Here is a 23,705-nt window from a genome sequence, read left to right as displayed (position 1 = left end):
CAATCTACCATTCTGAGCCACAGCACCAATTCCAGTTTTCTGGTGGTTAATTGGTGGTAAGAATCTCACACACTTTCCTGCCCAGGCTGGCTTCAAACTGTATCCTTGATCTCAGCCTTCTAAGTAGCTAGGATTATGGGCATGAGCCACTGGTACCTGGCTATACACACAGATTTTTACTTGTATTTCTCCATTTATTTTTCATAGAAATCCCATGAAGTAGATGCTGTCATCATTCTCCTATTGTAGACAGAGAAACAAGGCACAGAGAGGCTAAAAACAACTATTAAGTTAAAAAAGTCACAATTTGACTGATTACAGGTTGGCTGATTTCATAATACCTCTTCCTAATTCATCTTTTTTCCCTGACAAAAAGCTTCCTAATCCCTTTGGAGAGAAAAAGTTCCTAGCACAAGATTCTTAAAGAAATCTATCAAGGACAAGCCATACACAATGTCCTTGCTGCCAGATGAAGCCCTTTGTTGTGCTGTGGATAAGAGAGCCACTGTGGAGGGGGGCTGAGAGAATAGCAAGAGAGGTACATGAATCTAAAAGATCTAACTTTAAAATACCTGAGGAAAAACAGATTGTCCATCCACGAATCTTCCTTAACTCTCATTTCACTTTGCAATGACTCTGCAGGGTCTCTGAACACATTCAAAGGTGTCTTTGAAAGGAAAATAGCCACCCTTTTTGCCCAGCTGACATCTTACCCTCGCGTTGTTCTCGCAGTCACTATAAGTTGCAATGCTTTGGCCTGCAGCCTCATGTGATGTATAATCACCACCTGCTTATTCTCCACACCACTGTACATGAACTCCATTTTGTAAGTCTCTTCCATGATCTACAGGGAGAAGGTAGCTAACAGTCAGCAAAAATATTACCTTCTTGAGAGCAGTAAAGACTTGTGGTCAGACAATCTGAGTTTTTAAGTGCTAAGGCTAGATATTTCTTTTTAATGCCTGTTTTACTTCTAAATTGAGATTTTTTTTAATAAATATTTTTTATTGTAAAGATACTGTATAGAGGAGTTACAGTTACATGAGTAAGGTAATGAGTACCTTTCCTATCAAGCAGTTACCTCTTCCTTTGTTTCTCCCCTACCATCCCTTCCCTCCCCACCTCCCAAAGTCCTCCCTCCCCCGTCAAAGTTGTAAAGTTCATTTTCAACATAGTGTCTTGTACTGAATTGAGATTTTTAAGTAGCCAGTGAGATCAATATAATATGCCTTGTAAAAAGAGCATTAGTTTATCAATGGAAGAAAAAGACAAGCCTTTCACCTGGCAGTAAAACCATCTCCACTGATGTGAAGATATGAAAGTTTAACCACCAATGAAATTGCAAAGCACTACATGTAACCCTAGACATTGTGCTATGAAAAAACAATGATACCAGGTGCTTACTGACTGGTTATCAGGTTACGTTCCATTAAACTCATTTTAAGTTGAAAATACTGTTGTAAGTTCCAAATGTTTAAGAAGGAGTGAGGCGGAAGCTACAAAAAGAGTAATGTGGCCAGAATCAATTTGACCAATGTACATTGTATTCCAGTTGCAAATATCATAATTGAAACCCCTCTGTGCAATTAATGTATACTAATTTTTAAAATGAGAATACAGTAAGTAAAAATGTATTCCATATAACTAATTTAGCAACTATATAGTGTAGTACTACAGAATACTAGCTGTTGGCCCTCCTGATCAGGTGACTGACAGGGGACTGCAATTCACTGCCACTACCAAACCTAACAAAATAGCATTGTCTGTTCAGGAAAAGATAAAAATTCAAAATCCAAAGTAAAGTTCCTATGATATGAATGTATATTGTTTTTGGAGTTTCATATATAAAGTTTGAAAATTGTAAGTTAAATCACTGTAAATCAGGGACTGCTTATATATACTCCATACCGAAACCCAATCCCCAGGAAGACTCTTCCAAGAATTAAACCTCAGGAACCAATCATCCAGATCTATGGGCCTGGTCTGTCTGAGGGAGACTAGGGAATGACTGCAGAGAATAAGGTCTAGCACTTCAGGTCATGCCAAGTGCATCTTAAACTCTTGGTCAATTCTACTTTTTTTTGGGGGGGGGGGGGATGGAGGGGGGGGTAACGGTCGTGGGGCCTGAACTCTGCACCTGGGCGCTGTCCCTCAGCTCTTCAGCTCAAGGCTAGCGCTCTACCACTTGAGCCACAGCGCCACTTCCAGCTTTTTTTTTTCTGCTTATGTGGTGCTGAGAAATCAAACCCAGGGCCTCATGCATGCAAGGCAAGTGCTCTACCACTGAGCCACCTTCCCAGACCTCTTGATCAATTCTATACAAATCAGTTATTTCTACACAGATGCTTCTCTTTTCCTCCTGCGCTTGCCTCCCTTTGGAGGCTTTGGGTCTAGAGATATAACTCTAGGCTATCCTACAACTGACAGTAAGACAAGTAACTTAAGTACATAGAGCTTTGATCTGCTTAATGTGGGTATAGCCCCACATTATAGAACAGAATCACAGAATCAAATGAAGCATTAAAAAAAAGTACATATAGCATAGTAATCTGGTATATAGCAATGATATTCTTTCCACTCTTCCTCCAAACTACAACTCTCTAGTCCCAACTTTCCCAACATGGCCATATTTTGTTCTGGTTATTAAGTTCTAGAATCTATGATAAGTCAGAAAAATAAATCTGAGAGGGTCTGCAGCAGGGCAGGCATTGGCAGTCTAGAACTACAGAATGAAAAGATACTGGATAGAACATCCTGACTCTAGCCAGAACTCTAAGAACTTAACCTTGTTGCCTTAACTGCCTCATCTAATAAAAGGGACTTCATATTTACTCTTATCAAATGTGACTGTGGTAATGGGTTCATTAACAGACTTGGAGTAATTTAGTGAAGTGTAATGCAATAATCATAGCCTTAATGAAGCATAATCACTGGGTCTACACAGACTCACTATGTGAAGACAAGGCACAAGCAATTGCTACATTTTATAAAGGAATAACATGCTCAATATTACATAGTGACTCCAAGGCCAGTGCTAAGTCCCCTATCTATACTGCTTCTCTTGTCACTAACTGCTCTCAGAACCTGAAAGTATGGAAGCCAGAACAGAGGCAAGGAACTACAAGAAGACCTCTGGCTCTGCCTTGGACTAAACAATCCCTAGACTAAACAATTAAACCTATTTGAGATCTGAATATGCTCACCTGTTTTGCTGCTGCTGAAGCCAAATCACTTTGCTTTAGATACAAAGGGGCAGCCACATTCCACAGCTTTTCCTGCAAGGCCTACCCAGATGAATGAGGAGAGAACAGAACATAGCGGTCACAAATACATATTACTTGAGGTTTGCATTTTTGTTTTGCTTTGAAACTCTACAATGATTGGGATAACTTGTCAATGCATATTATTTTAAGCCAATGAGCCCTACCCATTTATTTAATTTGGGCACAATGAATTCCTGTCCAAAAGCCCCTGTCTCACACTCAGATCAGTTTTAGAAATAGTATGTACCATGAGCTTCACTAGAATGCACAAGCAAGTAAGCTTCCTGCACTCGTTCCCAGAGTTACTGGACTAACCTGAGCCAGCCAGACCCTTGTTCCTTGACTGGATCTTTGGTCTTTGCTCCTAGCTCTATCAACTGAGCCACACCTCCAGCCCTATTCTCTGCTCTGATGTACATAGTTCTTTGAAGAGCTCACCTCATCATTCTATACAAACTAGAAATCAAGCCTCACTTATTCATACACAATGACCCCAACTACTTCAATTTAACTTCTGCTGTAGATTCTTATTTTCAAGGACTTTGTGTTATATGTATATATTGGTACTGGGGCTTAAACCAAGGGCCTGAGCACTGATCCTGCGATTTTTTTTTTTTTTTTGCTTAAGGCTCATGCTCTACTGCTTGAGTCACAGCTCCACTTCCAGCTTTTTGGTGGATTTTAATTGGAGATCAGTGTCTCATGGACTTCCCTGGTCTAGCTGACTTAAAGCCATGATCCTCAAAACTAAGCCACCTGAGCAGCCTAAGATTACAGGCATGTGCCACTGATGCCCAGACCTTTTTTTTTTTTTTGAGACAGGGAATAACTATGTAGCCCAGGCTAACTTCAAACTCATGATCCCTCTTATTCAGCCTACTGGGTACTGGGATTGCAAACATGCACTATCACATTTAGCTTTCAAAGACTATTTTCTCCTTTTCTCCCTCCTCCTTTTCCATCTCCTCCTCCTCTTTTTTTCTTGGTATGGAGTTTAAGCGTAGAGCCTCATGTTGGTAGGCAAATGCTCTATACTTGAGCCACATAGACCTTGAACCACACACCTTGAGCTTCAAGAACCTTCTTTTTCTCTTTATGTGCAGGTTCTGGGACTTTGAACTCAAGACCTCATTTATTGCTGTTCTCCTCTCTATCCCTCTCCTTTTCCTCACAGCTTGAGCCACACCTCCAGTTCTGTTTTTTTCCTGATTAATTGGTGATAAGAGCCCTGGCAGATCTGTCTGTCCAGGCTGGCTTCAAACCCCATCCTCAGATCTCAGCCTCCTGAGTAGCTAAGATTACAGGCATTAGCCACCAGTACCCAGCAACACTTCTTTAATTAGAGATAAATACAATCATTACAGAGAATACATTCTTCTATTGCTAAGTGGCTGCAAGGATTATAAGGTTTTCCACTTAGGCTTGAATACTGCTAGAACAACCAAAGTACATTCTTATCATCACAATTATAAAAATAATGGATCCAAACCAACCTTGATGAGAAGTAGTTGACACCGAAGATAGGTAGCAGAGAAGTCAGCAACACCTGCTAATTCAGACTGAAGTTCTCCAAGTCTTTGCAAGTCTCTACAGTAAATAAAAACCCAAGTTAAATACGAGTTAAAGTTACTGCCACCAGCATAAAAATCAAGTCAATGATGGGCGCCGGTGGCTCACGCCTGTAATGCTAGCTACTCAGGAGGCTGAGATCTGAGGATTACAGTTTAAGGCCAGCCTGGACAGGAAAGTCCGTGAGACTCTTATCTCCAACTAACTATCAAAAAACCAGATGTGGTGCTGTGGCCTAAGTGGTAGAGCACTTGCCTTGAGCTGAAGAGCTAAGGGACAGCACCTAGCCCCAGAGTTCAAGCCCTAAGACTGACAAAAATAAATAAATTAAAAAATTTTTAAATCAAGTCTAAAGCATTTTACCATTTTATTCCTAGTAAGTTAAATTACAACACCAAGTGCTGGATGGTTCACTCTATTTGATGGCACTTTCAGCTTATACAACAGTTTAGGACATAAAACTGTATTGTTACAAAGTCAAATATACTATAAAGTATTTTCATCAGAAACTTTATTCTAAGAAGTGATCCTAAAGGAAAGATTCAACAGAAATAAGCAAATTTATTTCCCATAACCTTCATTGTTGTATGGCCCATTATAATAAAACAACCTCGCTAACTACTAAACTATCTAATCATAAAGGAACTGCTAAGTAACTTATGATATAACCAGTTGATGAAACATTCTATAGTTATTAAAGTATAAACTGACAATAAGGTGTATAACGTCAACTATGAAAAAACTATAAATAAGAGAAAAACATAGAGAAGTAGTTTTCTAAATGATAATAGCATGTACATTTTTAGTCCCTTCTTTCAGCTGTTCTGTATTTCTAAGATTTTTTTGGGGGGGTGGAGGGGAGGAAACAGAGGGAATCAGTCATGGGGCTTGAACTCTGGGCTTGGGCACTGTCCCTGAGCTCTTCAGCTCAAGGCTAGTATTCTACCATTTGAGCCACAGTACCACCTCTGGTTTTCTTGTGGTTAATTGGAGATAAGGGTTTCATGGATGTTCCTGCCCGGGCTGGCTTTGAACTGGGATCCTCAGATCTCAGCCTCCTGGGCAACTAGGATTACAGGTGTGAGCCTCTGGCACCCAGCTTCCAAGATTTTTATATAATGAGCTTTTTTTTTTTTTGCTATCAGAAATAAATAAAAACCTTTTTAAAAAAGATATTATGGTAGGGATTAACTTGGCTGCGTACCACTTAACCATTCTCCACTTCTTCACTAGCAACTAAATCCTAATTTTGTTCAAGGCAGCATGTTCCCAACCCAATCCCAAGTACAGTGTGATCAAACTAGGCAACTAGTACATATCTCCCTATAGTCATATAACCTATATTGGACTTATCAGTCCAAATAGAAAAAACTTGTATGCTTTCAGCAGGCTGATCCCTCCCCCTGCCCACCCCCTCTCTCTTTTCTCAGTCATGGAGCTTGAACTCAGGCCTGGACCTTGTCCCTGAGCTCTTTTGCTCAAGGTTAGTGCTCAACCACTTTGAGGCACTGCCACTTCCATTTTTTGAGAGGCTAATTGGAGATAAGAATTTCACAGGGACTTTTCTGCCTGGGCTGGCCTCGAACCATGATCCTCAGATCTCAGTCTTCTGAGTAGCTAGGATCACAAGTGTGAGCCACCAGTGCTTGGCTCTTTGTCTCTTACTGGACTGAGTAAGAATACTTATAGCTCTGAATGTTGCTAGTAACCACAAGAAATCTACAAGAAAAATGCTTTAGGATAAGCTAATGTTGAGTACATGAAAAATCTAGACAGATATAAAGAAACTAGGTTAAGGGTCTAAATAAGCTACTTAATCATACCACATATCCAATTTCTAGTTACACAAAGGAAAGCTGTAGTCTCCTACGGCTCCAATAACAAAATATCATAGACCAGGTGGCTACACACATTTTCTAAACAAGAAAATTTGCCTACCATTCTAGAGTCTAGGGGGCCCAAGAGAAAAGCACCAGAAGATTTAGTGACAACTTCCTTCCTCACGGACAGCAGCTTCTAGCTACATCTTTATTTATTTAATTTTTTTGGGGGGGGTCCAGTAGTGGGGCCTGAACTCTGGGCCTGAGTGCTGTCCCTCAGCTCTTCAGCTCAAGGCTAGCGCTCTACCACTTGAGCCACAGCGCCACTTACGGCTTTTTTCTTATGTGGTGCTGAGGAATCGAACCCAGGCATGCAAGGCAAGCACTCTACCACTGAGCCACCTTCCCAGCCCCTCTAGCCGCATCTTCACATTGTGGAATAGAAGACTAAATGCTCTGACCTCTTTCCTAAGGCACAAAGGCTTCTGTCCTCACCACTTCACGGTCTCATGGCCTTCCTAAAGCACTTCCTCCTAATTCCATCACTTAGAGATAGGATTTCAACACTTGAATTTTAGAAGGACATAAACAGTCAGATATAAGTAGTCTTTGTAAGCTAGTTTAAGATAAAGTTTTTCTGATAACTGGGATTTAAAACATTTTAACTGAATATATGAATATACACAATTACTGTGATCATATAAAAACATGTTTGCTTTGCTGGGCATGCTGGCATGTGCCTATATATAGTCTAGTCCCAGCTATCTAAGTGCTAAGGCAGGAGGATCACAAGCCTAGGAGTTCAAGACGGACGGACGGACGGACGGACGGAAGGAAGGAAGGAAGGAAGGAAGGAAGGAAGGAAGGAAGGAAGGAAGGAAGGAAGGAAGGGCCTCCGGGTACTTACCACAGGCTATGTTCTTACACTGACTGTATAGAAAGAGGAGGCAGAGTAAACCTACCCCATATACACCTCAGCCCAGGCCTGTGCCTAGTCTGTATTGTGAATGGGGAGACAAGGGAAAGAAAGAGAGAAAGAGAGAAAGAGAGAGAGAGAGAGAGAGGGAGGGAGGGAGGGAGGGAGAGAGGGAAGAAGGGAGGGAGGGAGGGAGGGAGGGAGGAAGGGAGGGAAGAAGGGAGGGAGGGAGGGAGGGAGAGAAAGAAAGGAAGGAAAAGAAAGGAAGGAAGGAGAGAGAGAGGAAGGAAGGAAGGAAGGAAGGAAGGAAGGAAGGAAGGAAGGAAGGAAGGAAGGAAGGAAGGAAGGAAGGAAGGGAGGGAGGGAGGGAGGGAGGGAGGGAGGGAGGGAGGGAGGGAGGGAGGGAGGGAAAGGAAAAAGAACGAAGGAGAAAACAAAAAACCTGTGTTAGGAAATTAAAAAGTAGCACACACAAAAATATTAGTAATTTCAACATTTAGTGTTTGTACAATTAAATCGGTACCCCTTCCTGTATCTATTGCTCCTGCTCTACTGTGCTTCATACCTTGCAAGACAAAACCACTGGGACCAGTTTCTTTGAATTGTTCTTTTTAATTTCTGTTGAACATTTCCTTTAGGATCACTTCTTAGCATAAAGCTTCTGATAAAAATATTTTACAAGCTGGGCATTGGTGGCTCACGCCTGTAATCCTAGTTACTCAGGAGGCTGAAATCTGAGGATCCCAGTTCAAAAGTCAGCCCGAGCACGACCAGTGAGACTCTTATGTCCAATAAACCACTCAAAAAACAGGAAGTGGTGCTGTGGCTCAAGTGGTAGAGCACTAGCCTTCAGCTGAAGAGCTGAGGGACAGCGCCCAGGCCCAGAGTTCAAGCCCCATGATTGACAAAAAAAAAAAAAAAAAGAAAAGAAAATATTTTACAATATATCTGACTTTACAACAATACAGTTTTATATCCTAATCAGCTAAAAGTACCATCAAGTAGAGTGAAAGTTTCTTTATAACAATTCAGTACTTGGTATTGTAATTTAACTTACTAGGTTTTGGTTTTCTTTCTTCTTTTTTTTGAGATGTGTGAATACTCTGTGTGTTCATGTGTGCATATGTATGAGCATTCATAGAAGTCTGCCTCATTATTTTTTATGGCAACATCAAAATTTTGGATAGTGACTGAAGGCAGCCTGAAGATAAGGGGAACGTTTATAGTATCAGGTTTCAAAGCAAAACTGTACACTGGAAGAAGTCATTCACTCTAATCCTGTGCCAGTGGGCAACTTTCTCATAACTAGTGCTACCTCTAGGGACCCTGATACCAGGAAAGAAGTAACCCTCAAAAGGCTCCAGGGTGAATTAGCCCCAAAGTGACTGAAAAAAAATTGGTGTTAAAGGCATATGGCCTATGAATCTGACTGACTTAAACTGGTCCTGAAGAACCTGCTCACATGTGGGAACCTAGTACAATAAAAGGCAAGACCACCAGGTGCCAGTGGCTCACGCCTGTAACCCGAGCTATCCAGGAGGCTGAGATCTGAGGATCACAGTTCAAAGCCAGCCCAGACAGGAAACTCCATGAGACTCTTATTTCCAATAAATCCTTAGAAAACTGGAAGTGGCACTGTGGCTCAGGCAATATAGAGTGCTCGCCTTGAGCTGAAGAGCTGAGGGACAATGCCCAAGCCCAGAGTTCAAGCCCCACTACCGCCAAAAAATAAAAATAAAAAATAAAAGGCAATAAATAAATAAAAAATAAATAAAATGGACCAGGTAATCACAGCTGTGAAGGGATTTTGGTGTTTAGCTAGTCTCTTCTTTTACTTCTTTGAAGTTCTTCTACCAAAAACACAGCCCAGAATCATTCTCCTTCTGAAGCATTTACAGTTAACACTGACTAGCTGATTAGATATTAACTGCCTGCCTCTAGGTGTTAGGTTACTTTAGTGCTGGACTGAAGCAATGGTTCTCAATTTCACAGAGCAACCCAATCTAATTAGCTGTGAGAAACCTGACTTATACACAAACAAAAACAGAAATTTGCTAGCTCTGGGCAAAATCTTTCATGATCTAGTGTTTCTTCTCTTTGCCTTGTCTCATGCTTATAATTCTCAGGAAACCTTAGTCTAGATATCTCTCAGAAGACTAGACACAAGGAAGAATGATAAAAACAGAGCCAGAGGGAGGCTGAGACAGGACTATTAAGTTTGAGGACAACTTAAAGTGCATAATGTCACCTTCTCCTTCACTTACTCAAAAAAAAAAAAAAGTTAAAAAAGTACCTTCTATTAATCCTCACAAAATGAACTGCAATTAATCCCATTTCACTGAGCATGAAACACAAACCAGAATTTAAGTGGTTTACCCAAGGTCACAGAATCAATAAGTAGAAAAAAATAGGACACAAGCCAGGTCCCAGGTCTCCTACACTCCCAAAGATTTTTTTTTTTTTTTTGGTCGGTCATGGTGCTTGAACTCTGGGCCTAGGCACTATCCCTCAGCTCTTCAGCTCCAGGCAAGCGCTCTACCACTTGGGCCACAAGGCCACTTCTGGTTTTCTGAGTGGTTTATTGGAGTTAAAAGTCTCAAGAACTTTCCAGCCCAGGCTGGCTTTGAACTGCAATTCTCAGCTCTCAGCCTCCTGAGTAGCTAGGAGTAGCATGAGCCACCAGTGCCGTGCTCCCAGAGAGTTTTTAGTGATTATCATACTACATTTCATTTATCTGTTTGTTATTAACTTTTATTTAAGAGCTACAGCAAGTGCAGAAAAGACAAAACTGCCCTAAAACCAGGTAACACTGAAGCACATTTCTACAGTGATCAATACAGCAGAAGAGTCCACCCTAGAGACATACCCTCTTCACCAATCCTCAGTCTATAATGCCTATAAATAGTATGTGTTAAACATCTTGGGAACGTAGCTTCTCCTTTGTTTATAACTCAATTTTTTTTTTTTTTTTTTTTGGTCAGTTGTGGCCTAGCCACTGTCATTCAGCATTTCAGCTCAAAGCTAGCACTTTACCACTTGAGCCACAGCGCCACTTCTGGTTTTCTGAGTGGTTTATTGGAGATAAGAGTCTCAGACTTTTCCTGCCTGGGCTGGCTTTGAACCTTGGTCCTCCAATCTCAGCCTCCTGAGTAGCTAGGATTACAGGAGTGAGCCACCGGCACCCGGCTTCTCAATAATAATTGTATCCATTGAGAAAACAAAACCACAATAAAAAAATTAAAAAAAAAAACACTGTGACTCAGTACTTGTGCTGCTGCCACCATTTCCCCTTCCTTATTATTACACATTAAACTGTGTAATAATAATTGGACAAGTGAGTTTCCCTGTGTAGCCCAGGCCGGCCTGAAACCTGCCATCTTCATGCCATAGCCTCCCTAGTGCTAGGATTATAAACTTGCACCACCATATACTGATTAACAGTTTTGAAAGTTTACACAATAGACAGCACTGGTTAATTTTTAAATCACTGTTAAAAGATAGCGACAAAGACTCAAGATGTGAAAATAAAATGTTGCTTATGGGTAGAAGTTTTCTTTTAACCTCTTCCAATCTCTAAATAACAAGTTGACAACTAATATCTCTTGGTAGTAGCTCAGTAGAATCAAGAAATATTAGAAAATACAAAATATATACAAAGTCCTGGTAACTTTTCTTTTTTTTTTTTTTTTTTTGGTCGGTCATAGGGCTTGAACTCTGGGCCTAGGCGCTGTCCTTCAGCTCTTCAGCTCAAGGCGAGCGCTCTACCACTTGAGCTACAGCGCCACTTCCCTGGTAACTTTTCAAAGGCTATCTTCACCCTGTAACTAGATGATTACAGATTTATTTCTACTTCTTTAAGTTTGCGGACTGATTACCTCACTACAGAATATGTGTTATTCTTTTTATTCTTTTTATTTCTTTTTTCTTTTTTGTTGGCCATGGGGCTTGAACTCTGAGCCTAGGCACTGTCCTGAGTTCTTCAGCTCAAGGCTAGTATTCTACCATTTGAGCCACAGCGCCACTTCCAGCTTTTTCTGCTTATGTGGTGCTGATGAATCCAATCCAGGGCCTTATGCATGCAAGGCAAGCTCTCTACCACTGAGCCACCTCCCCAGCCCTATATGTGTTATTCTTTAACAACATCAGCAGTTGCACATTAAAAGGAGAATTATGAAGTCTGCAGTGATATCCCATATTATTTAGAACTGGTGTGAAAAGAAGTCCATTTCAGCCAGGCATGGGTATTCACACCTGTAATCCTAGTTACTCAGGAGGCTGAGATCTGAGGATCAGGGTTCAAAGGCAGCCCAGGCAGGAAAGTCTGTGAGACTCTTATCTCCACTTAACCACCAGAAAAACTGAATGTGGTGTGGTGGTTCAAAGTGGTAGAGTGCTAGCCTTGAGCAAAGAGTTCAGAGACAGTGCACAAGTCCTGAATTCAAGCCTCACAATTGACCAAACAAACAACAAAAAAAAAACCAAGTATATTTGTACAGTTTCCAAATAAATGAAGTCATGTCTGTTTTGCAACGAAAGAAGCTGTTTTACTCAAAAATCACAACTCTATTATGGGATACTTTCAAAGTGATATAGTCCCTGCAAAATAATGTGTATTTCCAGAAACAGCACTATCCTAGATTTAGACAAAAATCCAAACTCTGAAAAATCAGAGGTCATTCATTTATTAGGCATCCTGAGAAACAGTAGATAAATGGCTGCAGAATTCCTTAAAAGGCAATAGCCTTATTCAAACATGATGGCAATGTTAGAAAATTTGGATTGGATTTACTTGTGAAACAGAAGAGTCTGCCCACTGTGTCAAATGAGCCACAGTTAAGACTTAAATTTTCCAGAAAATTTTCATAAGGGCCAAACTAATATCTATACAAACTGCTATTCTCTAAGTGCTTTCATACATACTGTTACAATAAACTCACAACAGTCCTACATAGTACCTACATAGTAGCCTTGACTTACAAATCTGGGATTGACTAGGAAGTGGTTAGTATTAAGGCTTGATCCAGTCTTTTGAACTGTTAATCAGCTAGCACAATCTATGTTCATATGCAAGCCATGGTATTACTTGTCCTTCATAAGATTTTTCCCCCCTTCTTTATGCATCATTCATTCTTCTATGCATTCTTCAGTTCGTGGCTTAGACCTCCTAAGGAAGGATTGTGTGCCTTTTCATTCTTCTAGAGACCGCCTATGCTTATTCTACCATAGCATTTATATACAATGTTGAAGTCTTATTTACTGTTTTCTCTCATACAAGGCTATAACAGTCCTCACTGCACATACTGTCTTGTTTACTAATGTATCCTAGCACAGGCTTGCAATGAATACTCAAGCACAGAGGGAAGCTGGGTGTTGGTGGCTCACATCTCTAATCATGGTTACTCAAGAAGCTGAGTTCTGAGAATTGTAGTTCAACAACAGCCCAAGTAGATAAATCCATGAGATGTTAATCTCAAATTAACCAGCAAAATGATAGAAATAGAGGTGTAGTTCAAGTGGTAAAGCACCAACTATGAGCAAAAAGCTCATGAGAACTTGAGTTCTAGAGTTCAAGCTCCAGGAACAGCACAAAAACTGTAAATAAATAAAAATAGAAATAAATAAGTAAATAAATAAAGAAAGAAGAAGAATGAATGAACCTCAGCTCTTTACCAGGAGGGCTCTCATTCTTTGTAAAAATGGGGTAATTCTAACTGGATTGTTTTCAATTTTAGTAAACTAAATAGTTATAAAGTATAAAATTTTACACTATGGGCATTTGACAGTAGCCAATTAAATCAAGGAGTGAAAAGCCTTACAAAGCATCAGTCTCTTCATGTGGAGATGAAATGTGGCCAGAGAAAATGTCACCTAACAAAACCTTAAGTATCTGGTTTCCTATTTAAACCATCACAACTATACTTTGCAGCAAACATTTAGTGAGCCCTTATAAGGTATCCCAGATACAGAGGTAAAGACAAAATAGTTATGTCAACTTCCAGAAACAAATCATTTCCCAGAGCCCAGTAAACTACAGCAGACTTTCTATAGGTGATACTTCATTAGGCTAAACAGTTGTTTGAGGGACAATATATACATTAATAGTAACCTATGTATGGGGCCCAATTCTAGTAAGAGACCTTTCTTTGTGAAACCAAGTAACATTTCACTTTTCAACAAGTTAAAGAAAAAATTAATTTGGGCTGAGCACCAGTGGCTTATGCCTATAATCCTAGCTACTCAGGAGGCTGAGATCTGAAGCTCACGGTTCAAAGCCAGTGTGGGCAGGAAAGTCCATGAACCTCTTATCTCCCAATTAACAACCAGAAAACAGGAAGTGGCTCTGTGGCTCAAGTGGTACAGTGCTCGCTTGAGCTGAGGGACAGTGTCCAGGCCCAGAGTTCAAGCCTCATAACAAGAAGGAGGAGGAGGGCTGGGAAGGTGGCTCAGTGGTAGAGCACTTGCCTTGCATGCTCGAGGCCCTGGGTTCGATTCCTCAGCACCACATAGGAAAAATGCCGAAAGTGGCGCTGTGGCTCAAGTGGTAGAGCGCTAGCCTTGAGCTGAAGAGCTGAGGGACAGTGCCCAGGCCCAGAGTTCAGACCCCACGACCAGACCCAAAAAAAAAAAAGGAGGAGGAGGAGGAGGAATAAGAGGGAAGGAAGGAAGGAAGGAAGGAAGGAAGGAAGGAAGGAAGGAAGGAAGGAAGGAAGGAAGGAAGGAAAGAAGGAAGGAAGAAAGGAAGGAAGGAAGGAAGAAAGGAAGGAAGGAAGGAAGGAAGGAAGGAAGGAAGGAAGGAAGGAAGGAAGGAAGGAAGGAAGGAAGGAAGGAAGGAAGGAAGGAAGGAAGGAAGGAAGGGAAAAAGAACAACAAGTAATTTGTAAAGTACCTTAGGGGTCATCAAACCTAATCTCCACCTGAAACAGAAAACCCCTTCCCTACTACATCAAATCCAGATCCTACCCCTTCCTAGTAAACTGTTTACCAACTGCAATGTTTGTGAAGCATACTAGGCCCTCATTAGCCACCACTCCACCAGCTTTTCTTTCTGGATTTGTCACCATCCCCATTACCCTCTGGAGAATACACTCAAGCCAGAAACAACATGCCTAGGACTGGCCATAGAACTAAATTGGTGATCTCACAAACCCAAAGCTCAGCAGGCCTATCATCTTATAAAACCCAGATCATGAAGGCAACTCCCACCAGCAAGTGCTAAGCACTTATTAACAGCCAGCATTGAGGCTAAAAATCAAACTCTTCCTTTTGTGCATTCTGTATTTGCTTAATGAGGATGGGATAAAACTATCAGGAAAAAAACCAAAAGGTTTATTTAGTTAGGGATGACTCAGAGCTTATTATCCTGGGCTCAAGGCCAAAAACCTCATTTAGTGCCCTCCAAAACTAAGCACCATGGTGAAGGAGAAGAGAAAAAAACAACTATTGAGGACTCCCTTCACAGGAGATAGAACTAAACCTTGACCCACAGCCAGGGACAACCGACAGCTTACAGAAGGGTTAGCCAGCTCTTTCTAGAAAAGGTCACATGGTAAATATTTTAGGCCAAATGGTCTCTGGGGGGAGTATATTTAACTATACTATTGTAGCATGACAGCATCTGCAGATGAGGCCTGAACAATAGAGTGTGGCTGTGTTTCAAATCTTTCTTTTCTATTTATTTTGGGATGAAGAGGAAGAAGGTGCTAGATATCAATGTGTCAGGCACATGTGCTCTGCCACTGAGCTACATCCCCAGCCCTCCATTGAATCTTATTTACAAAAGCAGGCAGCCAGCCAGATTTGATTTACACACTCCAGCTTGATGACCACTGGCTTAGAGCATTGGCACATCACAGGAACTCAATAAGTATCAAGTATAGGACTGAATGTACATCTCTGAGAGAATTGTTGTGCTAAAGCCACTTCAACTTTTGAGGAATACATTCCATTTTCCTTGTCTTTTATTGTTGCCGATTACAGTGATGGTATTCACATGAATATCACTTAGCTTTAGCTTGTACAGCCTGTACATTCTCCATTCTGCTGAGTTTCCTTTGCCAGATTCAGTCTGTAAGATCTGAGCTGCCCTACAACCTATTTGGCCGACACTATCACCACAAAGCAGGCAATCATTGTAAGTCTAGGCAATGTGTAGCAAACTTTCACTTGAATTTTGTTTTTTGCACCTTCTGTCATTTCTAACAAGATCTCCTGCATGGATTTGCAAAGCCAAGACCTCTGTAGGACTTTTTAAATAAGTGGCTTGAACTCAGGACTCTGTACTTGTGAGGCAGGTATTCTACCACTTAAGCCAAACATCCAGCCTTTTTGTTTTACTTTTCAAATAAGATCTTATCAGGTAAGGCTGGATTAAAATCCTATTTATGCTTCCCATGTATCTGAGGTGACAAGTGCATACAACTAAGCTCAACTTCTTATTAGTTAAGATGTTGTCTCAGGGGCTGGGAAGGTGGCTCAGTGGTAGAGCGCTTGCCTTGCATGCATGAGGCCCTGGGTTCGATTCCTCAGCACCACATAAGCAAAAAGCCGGAAGTGGCGCTGTGGCTCAAGTGGTAGAGCACTAGCCTTGAGCTGAAGTGCTGAGGAACAGCACCCAGGCCCAGAGTTCAGGCCCCACAACCCGACCCAAAAAAAGATGTCTCAAATCCATATTACCCCAGGCTGACTTCCAATAGTGATCCTCCCAATTTTTGCTTCCCAATAAGTAGCTAGGACTACTAGTTAGGATTACAGGCATGAGCCACATCACCCTGCTGGCTTCTTCTTTTTTTTTAACTGAATCTCCCAATCCTCCTTGCTTTGGTGCTAGATTATAAAAATAAGTGACAATACTCAGCCACAGGACAATTTTCTTATCAAGTTGAGAGATTAGACCCTTTCCTCCTTGGGGCTCAGACCTACTGGAGGTCCTGTGGCTTGAGTCACTAGGAAACTTCAGAGCAAGAGAGTCCTTGTAGCTGGAGCAGCTGGGAAACCTCAGGGCAAGAGAGTCCTATGAGCCCTGAGAGAATTTTACTAGAGCATAGCAGTCTATGCACCTCAACATGCTGCACGGTTCTCACACCCACATTCAACTTGCATCCACCCACCACAGAGGTAAGCATTCTCTCCAACAGTGTACCTGTCCCATGGTACTCCCAGGGGTTGGAACACCAGGTTTGTATAGGATTACTAGATTACTAAACCAACCATTTTCCTCTCCAGTTCTTTACTCTCATCCTGATACTAGCCAGTCCTAAGTCCTCAAGATAAGTGACCTAGAAGCCAAAACATTTGGGGAGATGGAGTACAGACTAGTGCAGGCTCTCTTACAAATTCCATTTTTTTGTTTTGTTTTGTTTTTGGCTGGCTCTGGGGCTTGAACTCTAAGCCTGGGTGCTGTCCTAGAGATTCTTTTTCTCAAGGCTAGGGTTCTACCACTTGAGCCACAGTGCCACTTCCAGCTTTTACTGAGTAGTTTATTGAAGGTAAGAAAGAGTCTCATGGACTTTCCTGCCCAGGCTAGCTTCAAATCATGATCCTCAGATCTCAGTCTCCTAAGTAGCTAGGACTACCTAGCCACCAGCACCTGGCCAGATTTCAATTTTTATCTTGGGCATCTTCCTACACTGTGCTGTCTGCTGAAAGCCGTACTTCCCACACTCTTGAGCTAGGTTCCAACATGAGTTAGTATTGGCCAATCAAACATACTTTGAAGTCTGCTTGGAACAAAGTCTGTCCATCTTGCCTGCATGGGGATTTCCAAGGACAAGACCCTATCAAGCTAATGTACAACTAGCACAAAGTTTGCTTCTCAATGTATGGAATAAGATTATCTATCAAGAATCATTGAGGGTTGCCAGTCATCAGTGGTTCACACCTATAATCCTAGCTACTCAGAAAGCTGATAGCTGAGGACTACTGCTCAAAGTCAGACCTGACAGGAAAGTCTGTGAAATTTTATCTTCAACTATCAAAAAACTGGAGATAGAGCTTTGGCTCAAGTGGTAGAGTGCTAGCCTTGAGCACAGAAACTCAGGAACAACCAAGTGCTGGTGGCTCACACCTGTAATCCCAGCTACTCAGCTGAAGAGGGAAGGGACAGTGCCCAGGCTCAGATTTCAAGTCCCATGATGGACAAAACAAAAACAAAAACAAAAACCAACCAAACAACAACAACAACAACAAAACTAATGGACAGTGCCCAGGCCCTGGAACAACAACAACAAAATTCATTAGGCCAAGTACCAATGCTTCATTCCTGTAATCTTAGCTATTCAGAAAGCTGATATTTGAGGACCAAGGTTCAAAGCCAGACTGAGCAGAAAAGTCTGAGCAATTCTATCTCCAATTCTATCAATCAGCAAAATGCCTGACTGGAGGTATCTATCAAATGTGCTGGCTATGAGCAAAATAACTGAGAAAAAGCCTGAGCTCAAGCCCTGGTACCAGGGGGAATAAAACAAAAACAAAAAAAGAATTTCTAAGGAATGGGATGCAGGCAAGAGGTTGAGCTTAAGCATATGTGGAGAGTGTGAGTTTGAATGGAAAAACTGCAAAAATAACTAAATAGTCATCAGTGGCTCACACTTGTAATCCTAGCTATTGAGAATACACAATTCAAAGCCAGCAAAGTCCATGAGAATCTTATCTCCAATTAACTACCAAAAGGCAGAAGTAGAGCTGTGCCTCAAGTGCTAGAACGCTGGCCTTTAGCAAAAAGAAGCTCAGAGACATAGCCCAGGCTCTGAGTTCAAGCCCCAGGTCTAGCATGTGCACATGTGTGTGCGCACGTGCATGCACACACACAAAAACTGCAAAAGAAAAAAAAAGTCAGATATAAAAATTCATGCCCTTAATCCTACAGTTAGAAAAACTGGAGTCAGAAGTTCAAGGCCAGCCTGGGCTACATACCAAGATCCCACTTCAAAGAGAAAAAAAAAAATGCACAATACAGAGAATTATTAATTGAATGTGACAGATACAGTGTCCCTCAGGGAAGGTCAGAAGAGAGCTCCACCAAGCTGATAAATAATATTTTTCTTCTTTTCTACTCTTTCTCTCTCTCTCTCTCAAACACACACACACACACACACACACACACACACACACACACACAGAATAAATAATACTGCTTTTTACTAAAGAAAAATGGGTTTCAATTCTTTTCAGGTGATTTTGATGTGGTCTGGCACAGCTTTGCTCGCCCCCAGGTATTTTCTCTCCCCAACAACCTGAGTATAGAGTCATCAAATGTTAATTATGCAGCAGTCATCACAGTGAAGACTTATCTCCTGGTTCCCTGAAGCTAGATATGGTGAGGAGGACTCTTATGCTCTAGTGAACAGGATGCAGGTAAATCTAGAAAGTGCAACTCTGGAATGAATCTTTACAAGTGAATGGAAATGGAAAAGCCCTACTCTTGTCTTTTCCTTTGTCCTACAGGCAAAAATAGAAAGGGAATAGTTAGATTTAAGACAGTCAGGCAGAGGCCACTTGATACCAAAGATGGAAACATGTACGAATGACCCCAGAGCCATTTATCATCCCAGCTCTGTCCCACTTGTGTGAAAGAATTAAATTTGTCCTGTAAAGCCACTGTTACTTTACATTTTGTAACCTACTTAATAAACAAAGAAAAGTTTAAATAGCTTTCTATAATTATTTCTATTTTTCTTTACTCATTGAGTCATGAACACAAAAAGCATTCTTTTCTCCCTTTCTTTCTTTTTTTATCTTGTGCCTGTTGGAGGGCTTGAACTCAGGGCCTGGATGCTGTCCTTGAGCTATTCTGCCCAAGTAGTACTCTACCACTTGAGTCACAGCTCCACTTCTAGCTCTTTGGGGTTTTTTTGTTTTGTTTTGTTTTTTGTCAGTCCTGGGGCTTGAATTCAGGACCTGGTCACTGTCCCTGAACTTTTTTTGCTCAAGGATAGCTAGCAATCTACCACTTGAGCCACAGCGCCACTTCCAGTCTTTTCTGCTTATATGGGACTGAGGAATTGAACCCAGGGCTTCATGCATGCTAGGCAAGCAACTCTTCCACTAAGTCACATTCCCAGCCCCCACTTCTAGCTTTTTGGTTGATAACTAGAGATCAGAATCTCACTGACTTTCCTGCCCGTGCTGGCTTTGAACTTTAATCCTCAGATCTCAGCCTTCTGAGTAGCTAGGATTATAGGTTTGAGTCAGCAGTGCCCAGCCTTTTTATTTGTCTTTAAAAAAAAAAAATACAGTCTTGCTATGCAGTCCTCCAAGTTAGCCTTGCACAAGTAACCTAGGATAGCTTTGATCCCATCATCTTCCTCAACATCAGCCTCACAAGTGCTTGGATTACAGGCATATTCCACCAAGCCCAACTCACAGATGCCACTTAAAAACAAACAACCAACCCAAGCCACAATCTAATCCAAATAGAAACAGATCACAAAATCACACAACAGTGTAGGCCATGAGTCAGAAAATGAGGCCCAATAACCAACACAGGAACATAAGCAGTACTCTGAGCATGACAACAAAGCAGAGTCAGTGTCTCCTTACCTGATAGTGAACTCCAACAGTTCCTGGGCTCCCTGAGGGTCAAGATGCTGAAGACTATACACTCTTTCCAGGCTCTGCTGTAGGAACTGCTGGGAAGGATCTTCATGGGGCGTGATATTGGGGGAGACAGACGATGACACTAGTTTTCTACCTGGTAACTAAGCACACAGGTGAGATGATAGTACCCTCAAGCTCTGTGGCTCAGCTAGTGTGGTAACTCAAAGAAACCAGAAAAAAATTGGAGCCAAACGAAGCAAGGAGAAAAAAGGCTAGGAGAGTCGGTAAGCAACCTAGTTTTCTCCTTCCTCAGCTACAGGGGATATGGTGGGGGGTGAGGGAGAAAGAGAAAGAAAGGGAGTGGGGAGAGGAAAGAGGAAACAAAAAAAAGAGGGGTAGAAAGAAGAGGAGAGGGAAAGGAGAGGACAATGCAAACACAGTCTACACAATGTACCCATAGTGCTCATGAAAAAGAGCAGCTAACTATAGGAATCGGACTAAAAGTTAATCTATTGTTATATATGTTTCTTTGTTTGTTTTTGCCAGTCATGGGCCTGAACTCCGGGCCTGGGCACTGTCCCTCAGCTCTTTAGCTCAAGGCTAGTGCTCTACTACTTGAGCCACAGCAACACTTCCAGCTTTTTCTGCTTATATGGTGTTGAGGAATCGAACCCAGGGCCTCATGCATGCAAGGCAAGCACTCTACCACTGAGCTACCTTCCCAGCCCATGTTATATGTTTTTAAGCTTTTATTTTCTCTTTAAATCCGTGGGCAAGTGATCATATATTCCCACATAATTTTCTGTAATAAATTATAAACCTAGCTACTCAGAAGGCTGAGATCTGAGGATCACAGTTCAAAGCCAGCCCAGGCAGGAAAGTCCGTGAGACTCTTATCTCCAATAAACCACTAGAAAACCGGAAGTGGCACTGTGGCTCAAGTGGTAAGAGCGCTCACCTTGAGCTGAAGAGCAGAGGGATAGTACCCAAGCCCAGAGTTCAAGCCCCACAACTGACCAAGAAAAAAAATTTTTTTAATTAAATTAAAAAAAAATTTAACTGCACAAAACCAGGCAGGTGGCTCACACCAGTAATCCCAGCCACTCTCAAGGTAGGAATATTATGGTCTGAGGCCACAAGTAAAAACTCAAGACTCTATTTGAAAAACAACTATGCTCTCCCCCCTCAAAAAAAAAAAAAAGAGCTGGAAATATGGCTCAAGTAGTAGAGAGCCTGCCTAGCAGGCATGAGGTCCTGAGTTCAAGGCCCAGTACCATCAAAAGAAACAAAGAAAAGAAAAGCAAGGGCTGGGAATGTGGCTTAGTGGTAGAATGCTTGCCTAGCATGCATGAAGCCCTAGGTTTGATTCCTCAGTACCACATAAACAAAAAAAGCTGGAAGTGGCTCTGTGGCTCAAGTGGTAGAGTGCTAGCCTTGAGCAAAAGAAGTTTGGGGATAGTGTCCAGGTCCTGAGTTCAAAAAGAAAAGAAAAGCACACAAAACACACATTTATTTTCTCATCAGTCCGTATTTCCCCACTACACAATGGAGACTACTTCTTCTGGCCTTATACAAAGGAATAATGTATCTCAGGAACTAAGACTGTGTTACCTTTTAAGAAAAAGAATTGGAATAAGCAAAAATTTCAGTTTATTTTGAATTTTCTATAATGTTGCAGTTTACTAGCTATATATATATATAAAACTTATATATGAATATTATATATATATATATATAGTTTTGATTTTCTAGTTTAAGAAGCTCCATGTGGGTACTGGTAACTCATGCTTGTAATCATAGCTATTTGGGAGGCTGAAATTACAAAAACTGCAAATTGAGGCCAGCCAGGGCAGGAAAGTTTGGAAGACCCCCTACCCCCTCAATGAAGAGCTAAGACACAGTGCTTAACATAGACAATCCATACCCAGGTGTATACCCAGGCAAAGAGTAAGACCCTATCTCAAAAATAACCAGCAAAAATGAGGGCTGGAGGTGGGGCTCAAGTGGTGGAGTGCCTGCCTAGTAAGCTCCAGGCTGAGTACAAACCCTAGTACCAATAAATAAACAAACACAGGCGCTGGGAAGGTGGCTCAGTGGTAGAGCGCTTGCCTTGCATGCATGAGGCCCTGGGTTCGATTCCTCAGCACCACATAAGCAAAAAGAAAAAAGCCAGAAGTGGCACTGTGGCTCAAGTGGTAGAGCGTTAGCCTTGAGCTGAAGAGCTGAGGGACAGCACCCAGGCCCAGAAGTTCAAGCCACACAACCAGGCCCAATAAATAAATAAATAAATATAAACACAAAGCACCAAAAAACCCCTAAAACAAATAACAACAAAAACTAGGACAACTGCTTTCAACATACCCTTAAGGCTGGAACAAGATGAGAAAGACTGTCTCGAAGGTAAGCATAGTGCCTGAAGGTATGATCTGAGAATAATGCTGGCATTGTTGGACAGGTTTTAGCAGCATTGAAAATAAGAACCAAAACCGCGATGTCTGATGGACAAGTAAGTTAAGAAAACATGGAAGTATAGAACGTTGAGCTTGACCAGAATTTGGCACCCCTACCTCCCTCTCCCAAAATTTCCATTTAGAAACTGTAATTTTCTAGCAATCACAGAAATGCAAATTTAAATGAGGAGTCAGTTCCTCCTATTCCACCTATATCTCATTGCCAAAGATTATTAAAAAGACTGTCCAGTGGTGCTGAGAGAATAGCAAAAGATTCTCAGAACACTGCCTATTACTGTACATATTAACATAATGCCCTTAGATAATTATTTCACAGCGGGCTGTAAGTCTTATGATTAACTTCACACTTCAAAATAGTCTAAACAAATAAATAGCTACTCAGGAGTTCAAAGCCAGCCTGGGCAGAAAAGAACTTGAGACTCTTATCTCCAATTAATCACTGAAAAAGCAGGATCACAGTTTGAAACCAGCCCATGCAGGAAAGTCCATGAGACTTCTATCTCCAATAAACTACTCAAAAAAGCTGGAAGAGGCTCAAGTGGTAGAGTGCTAACCTTGAGCAAAAGGAGCTCAGGGACAGTGCCCAGGCCCAGAGTTCAAGCCTCAGGACTGACCAAAAAAAAGTCACTTGCACATTTCTACACAGATCATAACATTGTTATGACGTATGTCTGTAGTACCAGAAGGCAAAAGTAAGGAGACAACTTAAGGCCAGGAGTTCAAACCCTATCCAGACAACACAGTAAGACCCTATTGCAGGCCTGGGAAGGTGGCTCAGTGGTAGAGTGCTTGCCTTGCATGCGTGAGGCCCTGGGTTCGATTCCTCAGCACCACAGAAGCAAAAAGAAAAAAGCCGAAAGTGGCGCTGTGGCTCAAGTGGTAGAGTGCTAGCCTTGAGCTGAAGAGCTGAAGGACAGCGCCCAGACCCAGAGTTCAGGCCCCACGACCAGATCTCCCGCCCCCCCCAAAAAAAGACCCTATTGCAACCAACCAACCAAACAATCAATCAGTCAAACCATGGCTGTACAGAAAGAAGCAGAGATCACCAAAGAATGAAGCCCTGCTAGAATCTGGAATAGCCCTAAATGAATAACCTGCAGACTTGTCTTGCACTGGAGAAAAATGAAAATTT

General features: G+C 41.7%; 1 protein-coding gene and 1 non-coding gene across 3 annotated transcripts in view; one reads left to right on the top strand and one right to left on the bottom strand.

The window, feature by feature from the left end:
• Ints4 (integrator complex subunit 4) overlaps nucleotides 1–23,705 on the bottom strand; it is a 123,448-nt gene that overhangs the window by 23,869 nt on the left and 75,874 nt on the right. For both annotated transcript variants that reach the window (XM_042688822.1, XM_042688828.1), the window contains exons 14-18: nucleotides 22,464–22,597; nucleotides 20,106–20,263; nucleotides 4,757–4,850; nucleotides 3,204–3,284; nucleotides 714–844 (exon numbers count right to left, since the gene is read on the bottom strand). In XM_042688822.1, the coding sequence (XP_042544756.1) occupies nucleotides 714–844; nucleotides 3,204–3,284; nucleotides 4,757–4,850; nucleotides 20,106–20,263; nucleotides 22,464–22,597 (598 nt within the window). The remainder of the gene's footprint in view (nucleotides 1–713; nucleotides 845–3,203; nucleotides 3,285–4,756; nucleotides 4,851–20,105; nucleotides 20,264–22,463; nucleotides 22,598–23,705) is intronic.
• On the top strand, nucleotides 7,543–7,673 carry LOC122117041. The gene has a single exon (XR_006149068.1). It is a non-coding gene; the product is annotated as a small nucleolar RNA SNORA51 (small nucleolar RNA).

This window comes from Dipodomys spectabilis, unplaced genomic scaffold (assembly GCF_019054845.1).
Source record: "Dipodomys spectabilis isolate Male_0828 unplaced genomic scaffold, ASM1905484v1 ptg000003l, whole genome shotgun sequence".
Lineage (NCBI taxonomy): Eukaryota > Metazoa > Chordata > Mammalia > Rodentia > Heteromyidae > Dipodomys > Dipodomys spectabilis.
This window is presented reverse-complemented; position numbering and strand designations above follow the sequence as displayed.